General features: G+C 42.6%; 1 protein-coding gene across 3 annotated transcripts in view; it reads left to right on the top strand.

Annotated features, from left to right (window-relative positions):
* The window catches only part of TGFB2 (transforming growth factor beta 2), an 89,213-nt gene that overhangs the window by 45,129 nt on the left and 25,612 nt on the right, over positions 1 to 18,472 (top strand). For all 3 annotated transcript variants that reach the window (XM_006140227.3, XM_006140226.3, XM_006140228.3), the window contains one exon: positions 14,057 to 14,220. In XM_006140227.3, the coding sequence (XP_006140289.1) occupies positions 14,057 to 14,220 (164 nt within the window). The remainder of the gene's footprint in view (positions 1 to 14,056; positions 14,221 to 18,472) is intronic.

Consider the following 18,472-nt stretch of genomic DNA (forward strand, 5'->3'; position numbering starts at 1 on the left):
TTCCATTCTCAAACTCACAGTGTCCTCTAACACTGCCAAAGGATAAGATTAATTGGGACTGGTTGGATTTTCTCTTTGGCCACTTTGTCTCCTGTTTTTCAGTCAGTTTTCTTTCCCAGTGTCCCTAAGAGCAGATAAAAATTTAGACATTTTATAGCCTCTATACACAGAAATAATAAGACTGAAGCTAAACTGTAAGGTTTGCTCTCAGCTAGCTCAATTAAATAAAAATAGCACACACTTAAACATTTAAAAATATGTAGCCATGCTCGAGTTCTGCAAAGGAGATTCTTAATTAAAGGCTGTTTTTCCTCCTCTTTCAACTGGTAGCCCAACCTTGAAGAACAGAAAGCTGCTTAGCACCCAAATGAACATGATTTCTTAAGACAAGCATAACACCCCTGGCTCCATTCCAGAACTCCTTCATGCCACAGTTCATCTGGATTCCTATAATTCCTGTATGTTCCCATATCTTAATTGCCCATAGCTGTGTTGCCAGTACAAACAGGATGAGGGAAGAGTGCACACCCGTAATGAACACATAGACCAACTAAGAAAGCACCATCGTTTGAAACTCTAATGTTCTTCGCAAAGCACTAAATGGCCATCTACTGAAATGCTGACCAAGATATCTGGTAACTAAAAATTTCTCCTAAGCACTTTTTCCTCCCTACCATCTTTATATTCTAGATTAGAGAGTATCCATGGAGGCAAATTTCTCAGAGTGCTGATTAATGGATATTCTGGGGTCATGTGAGTTCTAGAACCTTCATTGGTCCTATCCTGTGGCCATTTTTCTTGCTGATTCATAGCAGGATGCTTTGGCCAGCTGATTCAGCCTGAAGAAGATGTGCTACTGGGAATACCAAAAGCTTTATTACGGGGTGAGATGTGACCCCACAGCTCCAGACCCATCTTCTGCAGACTTGGCTGTCCCCCGCTGGGGTTGAGCAATGTAATGGGCAGAGAAAGCACAGCAGAAGGAAGATACTCTAGTGTGAACTCAGTTCTGAATCCACCTGAACAAATATCAGAAATTGTGTTCCTTACCTGCACCTTTAGGGGTGTGGATGAAATAGACACTGAGGATCCTCTGATTTTACAACTTTTTCCACTACATCATTTAAGCAAATGCACAGATTTATCATGTCAGACTTCAAATCCTCCTCAGCACATTTGGAAAGAGGAATCAAATCAAATAAGGACACCTTGAATAAGGGTATATTGTAAATCCCCCACAAAAAAAGTCTCAAGGAATAATCATAAGATGATGCATTTGTGGAAGAGTTTGTATGAAAAAGACCAAATACTTGTAATTTATTATGCAGTTGAAATCTATAGAAAATATGACATGAGTGCAAAGTGAAAAAGGGAATAATTCCCTATTGGGATGCATTATTGAAAGTATAAGTCCTACCCTAAGGAAGAGATAGTTCTAATTCTGCCTTGACAATTATGTTCAGATTTAAGGATCCAATTTTAAGATTGGCACAAAGAGAACAATCAGAAAAATTGAATGACTTTCATGAAAAACTATTAAACAAAAAAGGGGATGTTAGTTTAGTGAAGAATTGAGAAAAGACATGAAAACTGGCCCTAGGATTTCTAGGTGGAGTAGAAAAAGAGATTATCTTATGTGGCAGAACTAGACCTACTATGTTATCCTTTTAGAAAGTAGCTCTCAGCCCAGGAGAGCAAAGAACTCTTGAGTAGTTGAGCTGCCAGAGCCTGGAGTGGGGCATTTATCTGTGTTTTTGAGATGTTGTCACTGAAAAAGTTCTGGACGTGTTTATCCTGTCTGGTGGAGAAAATTTCAATAAGATAGTTAAGATGGCAACATCATTGAGAGAACACCTGAGAGAGGTCAGGCAACCCCCGTATGTGCTCTCATTGCTACTGCAAGGAAGAGCTGCAGAGAGACTGAATATCAGCTGCATTTGCTTTCCTTCTCTCACACTGGATAATCCAGACCATCTATTCCTCTTCATATTTACTTACTCCCAAGTCATGAATTTAATACGTTAGTAATAACAGCTCATGCCTCTTGGTTAAGTTGGTAAACAGCTTGCAGTCCTAGCAGGGTGTGCCCTGCTGTTCTTAGCTTAAGCTTTAGGGCAGAGCCACAAATCAGCACAGTGCCTCAAAGCAATTAGGTGATTGCCTTACAGAAAAATTAGACCACAAGCAAGAAGCTTAGGGAAAACACAAAGAAAAGCTCATGGTATAAGACACGCATCGGCCATTATATGCATCACTGCTATAATTTTGGAAAGATTAGAGGAAGATTTTCAGGCTAATAAGAAGCCACTACACCCATTAAACACGTCAAAAGTCCATGCCAGTCATGGCAGAGCTTCAGGGAAAGTACATTAGTCTCTGCAAAAGGGAATGTCAGAGTCTGCTTGTTCTGGGATCAGAATGCTTTCTTTGCAGGGATGAGTAGGATTGTTCAATACTGAGCAAGAACATCCAGGTCTGTGCATTTTAGTCCTCAGTTTGCCCGTGTTTGGTAAAATTCTGGAGAAGTTTTATTCCTCAATTTCTTAGTCTGTAAACAGGGAATAAAAGAGCATGCTGCTGCTAATCTATTAAGCAGTTAAGAATGATACCCTAAATTCCCAAGATTAGTCAATGAGAGGAATCAACACATATTGGTTATCTTCTATTGACTGCATTTGGAGTCATTGCTGAATTTTAGAAGAGTCATATGGGTAACTGTTGTGGGGTCGTTAGCTTTGTTAAACAGCATCAGTGGACTAAAAGTACGATGGTTTTGCCCCCAGGATATCATAGAGAATAAAAGCACTGACTGAAGGGAAGAAGGAATAAGAGAAAAGAGGGAACCAGCAGTTAGCGTAATGGGTATGTCGCTGGACTCCCACGTACTCGACCGCGGTTCGCGTCCCGGACCCGGTGGCTTAAAACTCACGCCGGGTGCGTGTGCGTGCGTGCCCAAGATCCCGAGAGGAGAATGGAGGAGAAGGAATTGCGGCGTGACCATCTCCCCTTGGGGGTGATTTCTCACTTTCTGTCTCTATACAAGAACGCAGGATTAAAACAAACAAACAAAAAAGCAGACATAATAAACTGAAAATAAAAAAGAAAGTAAAATGACAGACTGCTACATTTTAAAAAAGGGATTTAAATACAACAATAAATGGGGCTAGCAGGTGGCATAGTGGTTAAGGAACTATATTCCCACGTGGTTGACCCTGGTTTGTGTCCCAGATCTGGTGGCTTGAAAATCATGCCAGGTGGGTGTGCATGCATGCCCAAAATGCTGAGAGGAGACTGTTGGAAAAGGGATTTAGGGGGTACCAGCAATTAGCATAATGACTATGTCACTGAACTCCCATGTAGTCGACCGTGGTTCGAGTCCCGGACCTGGTGGCTTAAACTCACGCCAGGCACGTGTACGTGCATGCCCAAGATCCTGAGAGGAAAAGGGAGAAGAAGGGATTGCAGCGTGGCCATCCCCCCTGAAGGGTGATTTCTTGCTTTCTCTTTCTCTATCTCCCTCTGTCTTTCCGTCGAGCGCACGCACCCAATAAGGAAGAAAAAAAAAACCTCTCCAAAAAAAAGAATAAGAGAAAAGAAAGCAAGTGGAATAAGGGAAGGAGAGAGAGAAAAAACAAAAGAGAGCTTCACGCTCTTTGAAGAGTGAGTCTCTGGCAGAGAGCATTGCTTCAATAGCCTGTTGCACCTGCAAGGACCGCTTGTCACTGTGAGGCCATCAGGAAGGGATAGGTCACATTCACAGTTCACCTATCACCGAAACTGGGTCCAGCCATACTCATTTCATGTACATTGTCCCTGATAGTCCTCTGAATTAGCCATTGGCCTCTCAGAAGCAACAGCGAGGTTGCCCTTTCAGCACCCAAAACTTTTACTGCTGAAACCCTGTACACCCTACACAAATTTCCTACATAGCCCTGAGCTTGATGAGAAATGTAGGTGTCTCCATGTAGGTGGAGTTTTATGAGGGTGATGGAAAGTGTGGATAGAAACTAGAAACCCCATGTCTGTCACAGTTCAAGGAAACCAAATACTATGGGCCAGCACCACTGTTATTTTCTTTCTTTTTTTTTTTTCTTTTTTGCACCATGTAAGAAGGGGCCCAAATACTCATGCTGACAGTACGCACAGTCTCAAATAGCAGTTCGACAAGGGCCAAGTCACATAAGCTGATGCTGACACAATTGGTCTCGCCATTGCCAACAGCACGTCTAGCTTGACACCATCCCCCCTCATGGAGACTCCTGCTGTAAATCACAGAGGCTCTGGTGCTATGTTACATTTAATAGGTGGGATGGCCGGAGAGAAAATCAGAAACCACTGCTGATGCGCTGTTTATGTCTCAGTCATTTTGTGTTAAATTGCTGTGACTTGAATGTCAGCAGTGTTTGGGATATGGTAGTGAAATAAAATCTATATCCCGTGTGCCAAGACAAATTTGAGAAAACCCCAAAACACAATTGTCTTGGTTTCTTGCTGGCTGTGTCTGTGCACACACAAATAGAAGCTAGTTTATTGCTCTCCAACCGATCAGTGGGTTGCTTGTCTTTCTTCATGCTGGGGGATGTCTAATAAACCTCAATACTTCCCTCAAAGCTGGGAATGTCAGAACTGAGGGCCACCACACTCATCACACATGTCAGAAATCCATACCAATCACTGCTGAGCAATAGGAGAACTGTGGACACTTCTGGAAAGGGAAAAGGGTTGTTTGTTCTGTTCTATCAAAGGACTTGGGGACAAGAAACAGAGGATGCCGCTAGGGACTAAGTTCTAGGCACAAATATATAGGGGTCTGAAAGTTTCCAGGCAATACTGTTATCAGCAAGGTGCCTCTTTTGGGGAATTTTCACACAGTGTAAGCTCCTAGGATTCTACATTGGGGCCATTCTGTTAAGAAGTACCCATGAAAATACTGGGCCTTGTATTGAAGTATCTCAAGCTTTATTGCAAAGTCAAGTGATGACCAGTTGAATCACTTCTTTGAGTCCTTTTTCACACTCCTGTGCCAATGTGTGTGTTGGTATTTATGCCTGAGGTGGTATTCATGACTTTGACTCAGGAGGTTCCTTTGTGGAGAAGGCAGGATATTATAGAGAAAAGCCATGGGCTTTTGACTGAAAGGCCAGGCTCACCTTGACCTTAGTCAAAAGTTGTTTCACTTACCTTTCCTTACTTTCTTTATCTGTTAAATGGGAATTTAAAACATCTTTTATGGCAGTGATGGAGTATGTACAGCTATTGTAAAATGAGAAGGTGTTTATGAAGTAGAATTCTGAGTTTGCTGTGAGATTCGAGTATGCTTTTTATGGTGGGATGCTTGTATATTGTTCATCTTTAGCTAGTTCAAGACACTGAGTAACCTAAAGGGAAGCTTGGCCAAGTTTAATGTGGTCAGATCATTATAATCGAGGGCAGAAGTTCCCAAACGGAATGTAGAAAAGAATTACCTGGTATTCACCCAGTAGGTCTAAGCTAGAACTGAGTAAAAGCATATTAATAAGGCCCTAAGTAATTCCAGTGTAGATGGACCACATGGGATCCAGCTGCCTTAATTACCATCCCACCAGTTGGCCCATGAAGTCTATCAATGAGGTAGGAACTCACAATCTTGAAGGACGGTGAGTTCCTTTTTCTAGATAGACAATTCTTTTTACATTGAGCCAAAATATAACTCCCTAGTTCTACAGAAAATACGAATTTTCCATATGCAAGCCCCTGAAATAGTTAAAATCCCTCAAGTGGTTATATATCCCTTAGTCTTCTTAAGTCTAAGTATTACCAGTTCCTTTCAGTGAGAAGTGCTCAATCCTGGCTATGCATTAGAATCATCTGAGAAACTTAGCAAAATCCAGGCAAGTGGAATTAACCAGACTCTCAGGAGCCATGACCCAAGCATCTATATTTTCAAAGTTCCCCAGTTGACTGAAATGTATAATCAAGGCAACTAGTTGAAATTGGGGGGTGATTCTCTTTTTCCATTTTGAAAGCTTCAGAGCTCTCTTTTGCTTCAATTTCTCTTTTGTCCTGTGTTATATTCTCTCAATATAGATATAGAGATAGAGATAGAGAGATAGAGATAGAGATAGAGATTGAGCTTGATCAAAAGGTTAGATGCTTGTTTGGCTTTCTATTTATCCTTGTGGATTTTGCTCTTCTGTCCTTTATTTCCGAGATTCTCAAACTTCAGGGTACATAATAGTCCAAGGAGTTTGCTAAATTGTAGACCACCATCCCTGCTCTCTGAGAAACATTGCTCTGGAGGATTTTACATCCACACAAGCAGTAGGAACCCAGGTTGCTTCATTAGCCTCTTGCAAGTTCAGATCAGTGGTGAATACCTCAGGCAGGAAGACAAATAAAACCTCCAGGCTACTAACAATTCCTTTCATACCCACACCTTCTGTGTTTCTCTTTGAACTGCTGAGCTTCAGGCTTACCTTGGACTCTCCTCAAGGAGATGGAGCCCAGTACTGGGTTCCCTTGGGGGTTCTGTTCAGTGCTAATTCCAAGAAAGCTGTTGTTAGACATTAAAGTCTCTTCCTTCTTGTCCCACCGACTACTCATCTGCTTATTATTGTTAACCAGTACTAACTCCACCAGCTAGGCATTAACTAGTGTTTTTAGTACAATGGTTCTCAAACTTTGATGAGGTAGAGTTTTAGACTTCACTAGATGGTTTGCATTGTCACGGATTTCCAGATGAGGCTGATGCTATGTGTCTAGGACCTCACCTGAAATTTTTTTTTTCTTTTTATTCTTGATAAAGCATGTGTACATATAAAAGAGAGGAGAGAAAGAGAGAGGGAGAGAGAGAGAGAGAGAGAGAGAGAGAGATAACCCATCCTCCAAAGGACTCAATCACATGGCGATCCTCTTCCTCCAGTCCTCTACCCTACCAGGATCTTGAACACATGTGCATGTATGTTTTTAGACTGACCCGGCTGGAGACTTGAACTGAATTCAGCATGTGGTCTCCAATTCCACAGTCTAGTTCACTACACACTGCACCACAGAGGCTGGGCCTAGAACTTCACTTTGAGAATTACTGCTTTGTCAAATACAGCAAATACCTACAGATCCTTGATCCAAGCATTGCAACATGTTACACACTTTTTTCCCTGCTAATTTTGTACTGTAACAACCTACCAGGGAATAAGTGCTGAGCTCTGGATGTTTTGGGGGGTTTTGCTTGGCGGCCCCAAATGTACATTCTCTGTCAGAACTCATCACGTACATGCAATGTTGTAAACTTTTCTTCAGTCTTATTTTTTCACTAACTTTTTTTTTAGTAGTTGTAATATGAACATTGCAGAGGGAGGTGGCATTGCTTGATAGGGATATGTTTGGTGAAAAAGCAGAATTCTCTTGCCACTCTCTCTGATGGTCAGGACTTACAGTAAGTCAGGTGAACTATTAAAGTTGATTGTGGAGAGGCTGAGAATTTGGAGCGGTATTAGAGAAGAGTCGTTTATAAACTGCCCAGGATGCTCAGTTGCTTCTGTTCCTTCTGTCCTGATCTAATTAAGTCCATGAGGGAGGAAGAGAGCTCTCTCTCCCCTGGGCATTCATACAGGGCCCAGTGGCCTCTTGGCAGCTTTTGACAGGATGGAAGGAGGGCAGGAAAGGACCTACGTGGAGGTTTGTACTAGGCCCAGGGCTCCAGCTTCCCATCTGCTTGCTTGTGTCATCTTGACACGATTCAGTGTGTATGAGGTGGGAAATTATTCATCTGTTTGTGTAGATGAAGATACAGGCTCAGAAAAGCCAGCCAATATCCTCATTGCCGCATAGCTATGATGTGGCTGATTTGGGGATGCAGTTCAGGTAACCCTAAAGGTCTATCAGTTCATTGAGATTCTATAGTTATCCAAGGAAACTTCAAAAAGTTAGTTCTAAAAATGGAATTAACAAGTTTGTTTTGGTGCAGAAAGAATTTTGAAACCCATGCAGTTTTTCCATAACGGTTTCATTTTCTGTGAGCTCTTTGCTAACCCCTCATAGGTGGCTGAGGCAAGACCAGCTACACAATTTATAGGATCACTTTTCACAATGGAAATGTGGGGTCTTGGGGTCAGCAGGTGGTGTGGTGGTTAAGATGACTGATGGTAGTTTGAGTCCTAGACCTGGTGATTTGAAGATCATACTGAGTGTGTGTATGTGTGTGTGCTCAAAATCCCAGGAGGAGAGAGGAGGAGAAGGGATTGAGGTGTGGCCATCTTTACTGGGGGGTGATTTCTTACTTTCCCCCTCTCTGTCTTCCTCTGGCGAATGCATGCACCCTATTGTGGAAACCTGAAAAATAAACATAAATAAATAAAAGGAAAATGTGGAGTCTTTTGTTCAAAAGGTAAGAAAAAAGTGCTATTGAAGTTTCTAAAATATGAAAGCCTTTCTTTGCCTTTGTTGTGGTGTTTTCTATGTGATACTTATGTCATGTTTGGGTGTGGACACATTCCCATAATGACAGCAGACTCTTACAGGCATCTGGGGCCTTGCCCTGCCACTTGGAGCATGCAGCCCATAGCTGCTGGGTCCCTCACTTCCAGCCACATGCTTAATGCTACATAGAGCCAGGGATCTTCTTTCCCATGGGGCTACCACTGCTCTTACCTGAATGATTGCAGACCTGCATCTGGCATAGATGCATTTGGTACCTATATTAAGAGTGGCAAGGCCAGGCCCACACTGAGTTGTTACCCACTGAATGCCTCATGGCCCTGCCAGCTTGGGTTGGGCATAACTGCCAGCATGTCAGCCCTGCAATGACAACAGTTATATGCCTGACCCCAGATCCCCCAGGTGTGGGTGGAGGAAGCCTGTGGTGCCCTAGGTGGTTGGGGAAGGCTGAGTGAGACTAGGGATGCAGGAGGAAGGAGTAGGAGGCAGAGACTTCTGGGGAGGAAGGCAGGTAGATGGGTGGTGAGACGGCACAGAAGCCAAGTTTCTATGTCCTCTGCACACGCTCCATTGTCTCATAAGAACTTACTTACAAAACATTAATTCAAAGATAAAAGTATTAAGAATTTCAAGATGGTAACCATGGAGCTTTAAATTCAAGTGTAAGGTCTTTATTTTAAAGTTTACTTATTTCTTTTGAGAGAGAGAATAAAAGAGAAAGAGATTAGCATCCTCGATAGGGTCTTCAAACTGTGGTCCATTCCCAGTCTCAGCCAGCCCCGATCACAGCCATGTGTGTGTGCCTAGTGTGTTCAGGGATGGTCCAGGATGCAAACTGAGGACCTTTCTCATGTGGATTTAGTTGTGTTACTGCCATACCCCTGTCAGGCACTCAAGTGTGAGGCTTTGCTGGACATGAGAACCCAGTGTACCCACGCTGGTCACTTACTGGGGAGCCGGCCTGGGCTGCGGAGAACTGAAGAACTGCAATAAATATTCCTGAGCTCAAGGTGCTTACTAGGGAGAAGATGGCATACAATAAGCTAATAAATCTTTCGGAACAGTTTTCAAGTCAGCATATAATGTTTATAAAGTAGTATGTGGTGAGTGCTATCTCTAGGCTTTCTGCAAATAGTAACTTCGTAAATGAACGACTAGATTTCCTCACTTTTTTTCCTCCTCTCTCCAATCCCCAGTATTCAATTTAGCAGGGATGCATGGCCAGGGCTACGATGAGGGACTGACATCCTGGAATCTTCTGTGTGCAAGGTTTTCACGAGCAGAAGGCACATGAGAAAGCACGGGAGGAAGATCAGAATGAGCCTGCTGTGAAATCCAAAGGATTGAAGGAAATTGATTTGCTTGAACTGAAAAAGTGGGTCAGAAATTGAGAAGAAGGAGTGGGCCAGGATGCGAGTGTGGATGAATTGGCAAAGGTCAAGCCCAAGTGCCTGACCACCTGGCATTGGAATAGGAACTGGGATTGGAATGACAGAGGACTTCAGAGAGAACTCCCATTCCAAAGGGGGAAATGAGTTCTTGGAGGAAGCAGAGGAAAAAGCTCCAGCCCTCCAAGTGGGTGGATCAGGGCTGTACAAGCCATTAAACACCTACCCTGTCGCTCTGGCACCCAGCACTGAGGGAGTGAGCCTGGCGGAACACAGATGGGGCTCTTGCTGCCCCTCTCCCCTGTGTGTCCAGAAGCATTTATGAAATGAGGGCAGGGTCGCAGAAGATTCATAATGACTTTTTCTTTTCTAAACAAGGAGATATTTGGTAACTTTGTTCAAGTTCCTCAGCCAGGCAGGGGGCTTGTGACCCATAGCAGGTGACAGCAGAGGAGAGCTGGAGCAACCTTTGGAACCAGTAGTCAGTTCTTCAGTCACTAGTTTTTATTATTATTATTATTATTATTGTTTTAAACTTCATTTATTTATTTAAATTTGACCAGAGAGGGAGAGAGAGAGAGAGGGAAAGTGAGAAAGAAAGCCACGAGGTCTGGGTCTCGAACCACATATGGCCATGTGGGAGTCCAGTGCCCTTAACCAACATGCCACCTGCCAGCCTAGTCACTAGTTTTTTTAAAGAGATTTTTACTATAGGGCGTGTGCACTCGCTGGAGAGACAGAGACCGAAAGTGAAAAATCATCGCTGGGGTAGTAAGGGGAGAGGGATGGCCATGCTGCAGTCCCTTCTTTTCCATTCTCCTCTTGGGATTTTGGGCTCACACGCATACCTCCTCAGCGTAAATTTTAAGCTGCTGGTCTGGGACTCGAACAGCAGTCAACTATATAGGAGTCCAGCGATGTAACCGTTATGCCACCTGCTGGTCCCCAGTCACCAGTTTTTAATGTGCTCTTGCGTGCTGGAAATGGGTATGGGGAAGACTGCTGGCTACGCCTGGTTCCTCCTGCCTGGTCTCTTCACTGTGCTTACAAGACCAACAGTAGGGCTGCTCAGCAGTCCTTTGATCTCGTGCATTAGCTGCTTCTGCTTATAAAGCAAGAACCCAAAAATGCAGATTTGCGTTATCAGGCAGTTGAAATATAAACAGCCTAAATGGTTATAAGAGCCGAAGTGGAGGAGGGCTGTTTGCCAGTGTATAGGGAGCAGAGCTGAACAACCATACTTAACTATCAAGCTACTCCTGTAAATATTTGCAAATGCCCCTTCAAGCTCAAAAGCCTAGGACAGGATCATTGGATGATTTGCTTAGAAGAAGAGGAAACAAAGCTGACCTCATGGTCTGAGGCAGCCATAAAAAGAAAGAGTGGGTATGGGCAGGACACCAGAAAGGAAAAAGAAAATTGTTCAACGTTTAATAAACACAAGAGAGAATAAAAATAAATCTCAAGAGCACTTATTTACAAACTTGATGGAAGGATAAGATTGAGGCGGGTGGGTGTGAAAGATGGGTGTTTGTGGAAGTAGAACAGGCCTGGGGATTCCTCTGAAAGAGGAGAAAGATGAATGATATGTTTACCCTTCTTAACAACAGGAAACACACAAAATGAGCTTGCTCTTCTAGGATGCTCTTTCAAAGGATGTTTGAAGCTTCTGCAGTCTAATGTGGAGGCCGTGTGGAGATAAATAAAGCCTCTTGGCCCATGTGGAAGGGTCTGGCCAAGAGGGCTCCCAAAGCCAGAGTGCCTGGCCCCAGCCTTGCCTTGGTTTCTCTGTCTGGACATTCCTTCTGTTTTCAGCTAAATCGGCTAAGATAGTATCAGCCTTTCCAATAACTGGGGTAGGCATATTTTAGAAAAAAAGATCTATTTCTTCTCAGCAGCTGCCTTTTCAAACTGCTATGTTAGGGGGCTCCAAAAACCTTCATTTGTATTGACGTTTGCCAGTGGTAAACTGCCTACCAACTATTTTGCAGTGCTGATGCAGAGGGTCATCACCGTGTTTGCTTGAATACTTTCTTTTCTCTGAAACCTGCATGTTTTGGATTTTTGGGTTTTTTTTGTTTGTTTGTTTGTTTCTGGAATTTCTGGTTCACAGGCTACAAAGCCTCAATTCACACAGTCATTTTATGAACCAGCATTGAGTAGAGCATGGCTGGAATTCACTGCCTCTTCAGAAGCCTGCTTCTGAGAGCTGCAAGTACCTGGGGGAAGGGATGAGAGAAAGCCTCTGTAAGGGAAAAATGTAGGGCTCTTAAGACGAGGACATATTGCTGTGCGCCTAGCATTTTATTTTTTCCAGTGTAATCATCATAGCATGGATTTCCCAAGAAATCACTAAAGGTATTTATTTCTATTTTAAGATCGGAAAGATGGCTCATTTATTTCGTAAGGAGTTAGTATTGCCAACAGTCAAATGCATGAGTCTTTCAAGACTCCCGTTGATGACCAGTTCTGCAAACAGTGGATATTTGAACTCTGTATATGTAAAGTTCTGTCCAAAAATGTGGGGAAAAAGGAAAAACTTGACAAACACAGTCTCTGTCCTCAAGATTCTCAAAATCTCATGGGGGAAAATGAACAAACATAATGCAGGAGTAATAAAAACATTTGTAAAGAAACACAAACAGGGGGACCAGCAGTTAATGTAATGGCTATGTCGCTGACTCCCATGTAGTCAACCGTGGTTCGAGTCCCAGACCTGGTGGCTTAAACTCACACCGGGCACATGTGCGTGTGTGCCCAAGATCCCGAGAGGAGAATGGAGGAGAAGGGATAGCGGCATGGCCATCCCCCTGGGGCGCTTTCTATCTCTCTGTCTCTCTCTGTCTTTCTGGTGAGTGCACACCCCCTATAGCAAAAACCTCTAGAAAAAATAAAAGAAACAACAACAAGGACCAGCAGTTGGCATAACAGCTATGTTGTTGGACTCCTATGCAGCCGACTGCAGTTCGAGTCCCAGACCTGGTGGCTTAAACTCATGTCAGGCGCATGTGCGTGCATGCCCAAGATCTCAAGAGGAGAATGGAGAAGGGATTGTGGCATGGCCAACCCCCTGGGGGGTGATTTCTCACTTTCTGTCTCTCTGTCTCTGTCTTTCTGGTGAGCACACACACCTATAGAAAAACCTCTCCAAAAAAAGAAAACAAAGAAAAGAAACACAAACAATTGTGAATGATTGTGTTGTAATGAAGCTACATGACTGAAAACAGGGGAAAAAGAAGGAGTCATCAGAGTTGAATGGAAGGGACACTTTGGAATGGGGGAAGCAAGTTTGCATATTTGGGAAGAGTTTTTAGAAACATACCTATAAGTGGCCTGCACTGTGTCGGTGATTAATGAGTAAATGTTGTAGATGAAGTGTGGGAGAGGAATAGGACATGCTTTGGGCCTGGCGTTGCCTCAGCTGCATTTTCAAAGCAATGGCAAATCACTAAAAACTATCAGCAAAACCCTAAGCAACTCAGAAACTTGAAAGTTTTGTTACTAACTGCAGTTCAACATTTTATATGCTTCAGAACTAAAGGACTTTATGCTGTTCTTTCTCTTCATTAGCTAGGATTACTTCCCACCAACAGACTTTCTCCTTAGTAAAGCATTTTAAGACTGTACCTTGTATAGCCAGTGAAGGGGCATTGTTTTATTTATTCAGATTTGGGGACCATTTGACTAAGAGAGTGTATTTGATCATATGTGTGTGGAAAACCCCAAATTGTGAAGCCAAAAAAAGATGCATGCATGAGCCTGGATACAACTAGATGATTTGGATGCCAACTTTTCAAGGAAAAAAAATATGTGTGCAAACTGCTTACCATTAGGAGCTATTTTCTTGGCACAGCTGATTAAATGTATGCAAGCCTGACAACTCTCTCCAGTGTTAACTGTTATGAACTTGTTCCAATTTATAACCATCTAGGATTTCTTTTTTTAACCACTCTATCAGCCTTCAAAGGACAGGGTTAACTGCAGGCCTTCAAATGGAGTTGGAAGTCATTTGTTAATCTCTATTAATCTGCTACTTCTGTAACCAAATACACATGTTTATTTCATTTCATATTTTTTTCTGATTAAATCATTAATGGAATTAAATTGGCCTTTGGAAATGAAATCATTCTGTAGATACTTTCCTTATGGTTTCTTGGACTATCTCATGCTATAGTCTTTTTTTTTTTTTTTTTTTGGGGGGGGGGAGCGCAGTGGATTTTATCATTTTCAATGATTGTCCTAACTTTTTACAGATGCCATCCCACCTACTTTCTACAGACCCTACTTTAGAATTGTCCGATTTGACGTCTCATCGATGGAGAAGAATGCCTCCAATTTGGTCAAAGCAGAGTTTAGGGTCTTTCGTTTGCAGAACCCAAAAGCCCGAGTGCCTGAACAGCGGATCGAACTGTATCAGGTAAATTTTTCTGAGTTGCTTCAATGGATAATCTATTTGCAGTCTTAGGGTTCTATTGTCTTACATATTCTTAGCTGCCGCAAGTCATTCTATGCATTCATGTTCATGACAGAGGCCCTCATGTGTTAGTAGTAGCCCATTCCTAGTCGTTTGGGAGGGAAGAGCCTTTTGGAATTAAGCGTGGAAGATCTGAACACATTTCTTCAGCAGCAGGAACAGCTGGAGCAGCCACACTTCAAGGAATTTAGTCCGGAAGTCAAACTCCTAATCTGAAAAGTCAGATAATGCAGGCCTGATGGCACCCAAGAGCGAGAAGTGTGCTGACCTTTTTCTCTCATCCTGTGCTTTTTTTCTTTTCTTGCCTCTTCCTTCCTATTGTTCTGTCTCTCTTTTTCACTTTTTTCTGCTTCTGTTTTCTGCTTCTTTTCACTGCTGTCAGCCTGCTTTCTTTTCCTCTCCATTTCTCTTCCTTTTCCTTTCCACTCTCTCCACAGAGTATATAGAGAGAGCATGCTTTGTGCACTAGGTTGTGATAACACGCTTCAGAAGTAATGTCTCAGGTGAGACTCATAACTATACTACGTGGTTTGCACTGTAAGATACTCTCTGCTACTGTATTCTTTTCCACTTTATAGAAAATGAGAAATGAAGTCACAGAGAAATTAAGTAACTGGTCAGGATGCCACAGCTGGGAAGTAGCTAGGCTGGAATAGGAATCCCGGCCTGACTCCCAAGTCCCTCCTGCCCCTCACCACGTACATACAGTTCGTGGCAAATCATTCCCTTCTTCTTTCCCTCAGTATCATCCAGAGCACAATAAAAAAAAATAAAAAAATAAAAAAAAAAAAAAAAACTAGGCCAGAGGGTGGAGTGATCTCTGGAGGGGAAGGAAAGACTGGTTTCTATGAAAAGAAGCCTTAGAGACAGCCAGATAAATTGCAGGGTGATTTAAACAAACAAACAAGTAAATAGAGGTGACGATATACTTGAGATCTTCCTTTTATCCTTCTTTTTCAACACAATCACTCTTATATGTCTTTGTGCTGATGACAGTGTTACGGGTCATTCTCTTTGACATGGTCTCAGTTACAGGGCTTCAGCAGACTGAAGGTAGTTTTTTCCTGGGGCTCGTTGCCTGTCGTGTAAGCTGTGACGTCGCTGTTATTCCTTGTCCCCTTGGCCTCGTGCTCTGGGGAGTGACCTTTGCCAGCTACATTGCCGATGACTTCCCTTCTTCCCAGAAGCCATCCTGTCTCCAGGAAAGGATGTGTCTGATCGGTCTGGTAAACCAGAGAACCTTAGTGAGTCTTTGATGCATGTGTTCTTTCTCAGAGGTTTCTGCAGCACTGGTAGCTCCATGCCACAAGTGACAAGATCTGCATTGGATTAGAGTCCCTCTCTTAGGAAAGGTATAGCCCAAAGTGGAATGTTTAGTTTAGAGAGCATGGATGAGTTCACCATCACTGAGCATGGGAATCTGGAAGGAGATGGTCCTAGAGGAAAGGAAAGGGAGAATAGCTACTGCTTATTTATCAGGAGCTTAACTGTGCAGCAATCTCACCTCTGAAACACCGTCAAGATCCAGGAAGTGAGTCAAAGAAATCCCCAAACCCTCTAAGCGTCCTCGAAGTGGGCACACAAGTGATTCATCAGAAGGGCAGCCTTTGCCATTTTTTTCACTTCTGACAACATTGGTTATCTCTAGAACCTCAGGAAGTGAAAAACACTGAACTCAAAGGGCAGGACTAGAGGAGGACACCCTCCAAGCAAGTGAGAGATAAATATATATATATATAGAGAGATAACACCCCTAATAAGGTCTTGATGCCATGATTTACCTCTGGTTTCATTCAGCCCTGGATCATGGGCAGTCATATACCCATAGTACTCACAGAGGTTTTGGGAACCTGGAACCTTCCCATGCAGTTCACAGAGCCTCACAGAGTATCATGTTTTACTGCTTTGCTACCCTCTATCCCAAGATAGGCCTTTATGCTTGAAGTTTTATGCCATCATGATGCTAGCTCATAAAACCATGCCACAGAGGAAGATTGACTCCTCCATGGGAGCTGAGAACTAGTGCTCTCAGGGAATAAGAGAAATGAAGATTTTCTGCTGAGAATTCACCCTCCAGACCTCATCCTCGAGTGGAGAGGCAAAAAAGAGCAGACCTTCAGAAAACTACGCCACAGAAGCCAAACCTTGCTTGGGGACAATTTCCCTCAATCTTAACCGTGTATGGCTAACCCACTCTTTATCTCCTTGGCTCCCTACCTGATTTCTGACTTCTGCCTCGGTCCTCTTTCTTTAGAGCCCTATTTGTGGCTTATGTTCCCCAACTTTCCACTTTACCTCTAGCTGCCATTTGGAGATCTTTATAACCTTTAATAACAAACTCCCCTTTCCAGTTCCAGTACAGAAATGTATGTTAATAGCAATAGCCTTGAGTTATGAAGATGAGGTTGAATAATTAGAGTCAGGAAACTGAACACCTACAATAAATTTAGAGTTTCATATCCCAAACTGCTGAACTACGATTTTGAAAAATAGAAAAGCCAGCTTGGTACTTAAACGGACAGATCTTCAGTGACTGGAAAGCTTAGCTCTTAAGAAGAACAAAGCCTCCGAAGTTTCTAGACACCCTTTGATTTTTGTATCACTTGACATACAGTTGGCATTGTATTTCCTAAAGATGGTAGGGTGACTGCAAATACGTTCTCAGGTTGTCAGGTGATTGGATAGATGATTTATTAGGATTCTTTGGGACAGTGATTTTCAGCATCGGGAGAGTATATCTGTGTGCACGTGTGCATGTGTGTTCAAGTATGGGTGCAGTTACTCTCCCCAGGTGTGGAACTCTAAGGGAATTCTTACAAGGACTATTCGAGGTTCCCTCTGTGAAAATAGTGATTCTCCCTGGAAAGGAAAAGGAGAGTTCCTCTGGACAGATGTGGTTTCCAAACGCCTTTCTGGTAATTCAGATGTGGTCATTCTCCACTTTGGATTTGCATCATCCCATTTTTGATGGAGAATTGCAGATTTAAGGCATATCTCAATCTTTCTGAGTTATTCTTTCAATAAAAATGTATCCAGGTCCTTTTACTAGTTAAAATAGCAGCCTGAATGGACCTACGATGGCAATTCTGAGTAAGCTCAGGGGCTTGTCCTGCTCAGAGCTATGAAAGTCTGTTCATTCTCCTTACTTGGGAGAGGCAGGAACCGAAGCTTCTGTTGAAATGATTTTTCACTTGGCCAAAATTAAAAAGCTTAAGAACTCAAGGTTCTCATTAGTCTGTGAGAACTTAGTAATTCCTTTTTTAAAGTTTTTTTTTTTTTTTTAATCCATGAGTGAGTGAAACAGAAGAGAGAGAGAGGGACAGACACCAATCCTAACAGGATCCTGATGTCACAATCCACCCTCAGCCTCAGCCAACCCTAGATTATGGTATGTGTGTGGCTCGTGTGCTCACGGAAGTCAGTGGATGCAAATCTGGAAACTTCCATATGAGGCAGCCTCAGAAAGTGTCACATTTTTCTGCAGTACTGCCATCAGATCTTATTTATCAGAACTGTGATGAATGGTAGTAAAATAAAATCTTATTGTCCTGCTCTCTGTAACCTGTCCTATTAATAAACTCTAAATAGTATATACTGATGGGATCCACCTATGAGTTCAAATGTACACCAATAATGGAGGGAATATGAGAGGGAGAAAGACTCTGACAGACGAAGGGGAAGATGAAAGAAAAAAGATAAAAACATTTTCCCAAAGAAATGATCCTCACTACATTTGTAAAGTGTCATGTCCAAAGCAGCCTTTATTGGAATGTGCTCAGATAAAACTCTTGTGCTCTGAGAATGCTTTTGAATGCACAGTAGTCAATAAAGCTCTCAACTCATTTGGAAATTTAAATATATCTTTCTTTGATTAAGTTGTCTCTGTATTTGTTGTGATTAAAATCATGACTAGTGTGATGAGATAGAAGAAAGGGAAATAGAAAGGGGTATCCATCCTCTTCAAGTTAATATCTCCAATATGAGCAAGGACACCTGCCATCTTGGACTGGGGTAAATTCCTCATTTTACAAGTGAAAAATGAGACATGGGAAAGTTAATGACTTACTATGGGCCCATAACCTATGCCCTAAAGAATTCTTTGGGGCTACCAAAAAAAGTGCTTATATTAGACTTGCTGACCTCAGAGGGCTTGGAGCCCTCAGGTATTTCTAGTTTTCTCTCACCACCTCACACT

This window comes from Tupaia chinensis, unplaced genomic scaffold (assembly GCF_000334495.1).
Source record: "Tupaia chinensis unplaced genomic scaffold, TupChi_1.0 Scaffold000026_1, whole genome shotgun sequence".
NCBI lineage: Eukaryota > Metazoa > Chordata > Mammalia > Scandentia > Tupaiidae > Tupaia > Tupaia belangeri.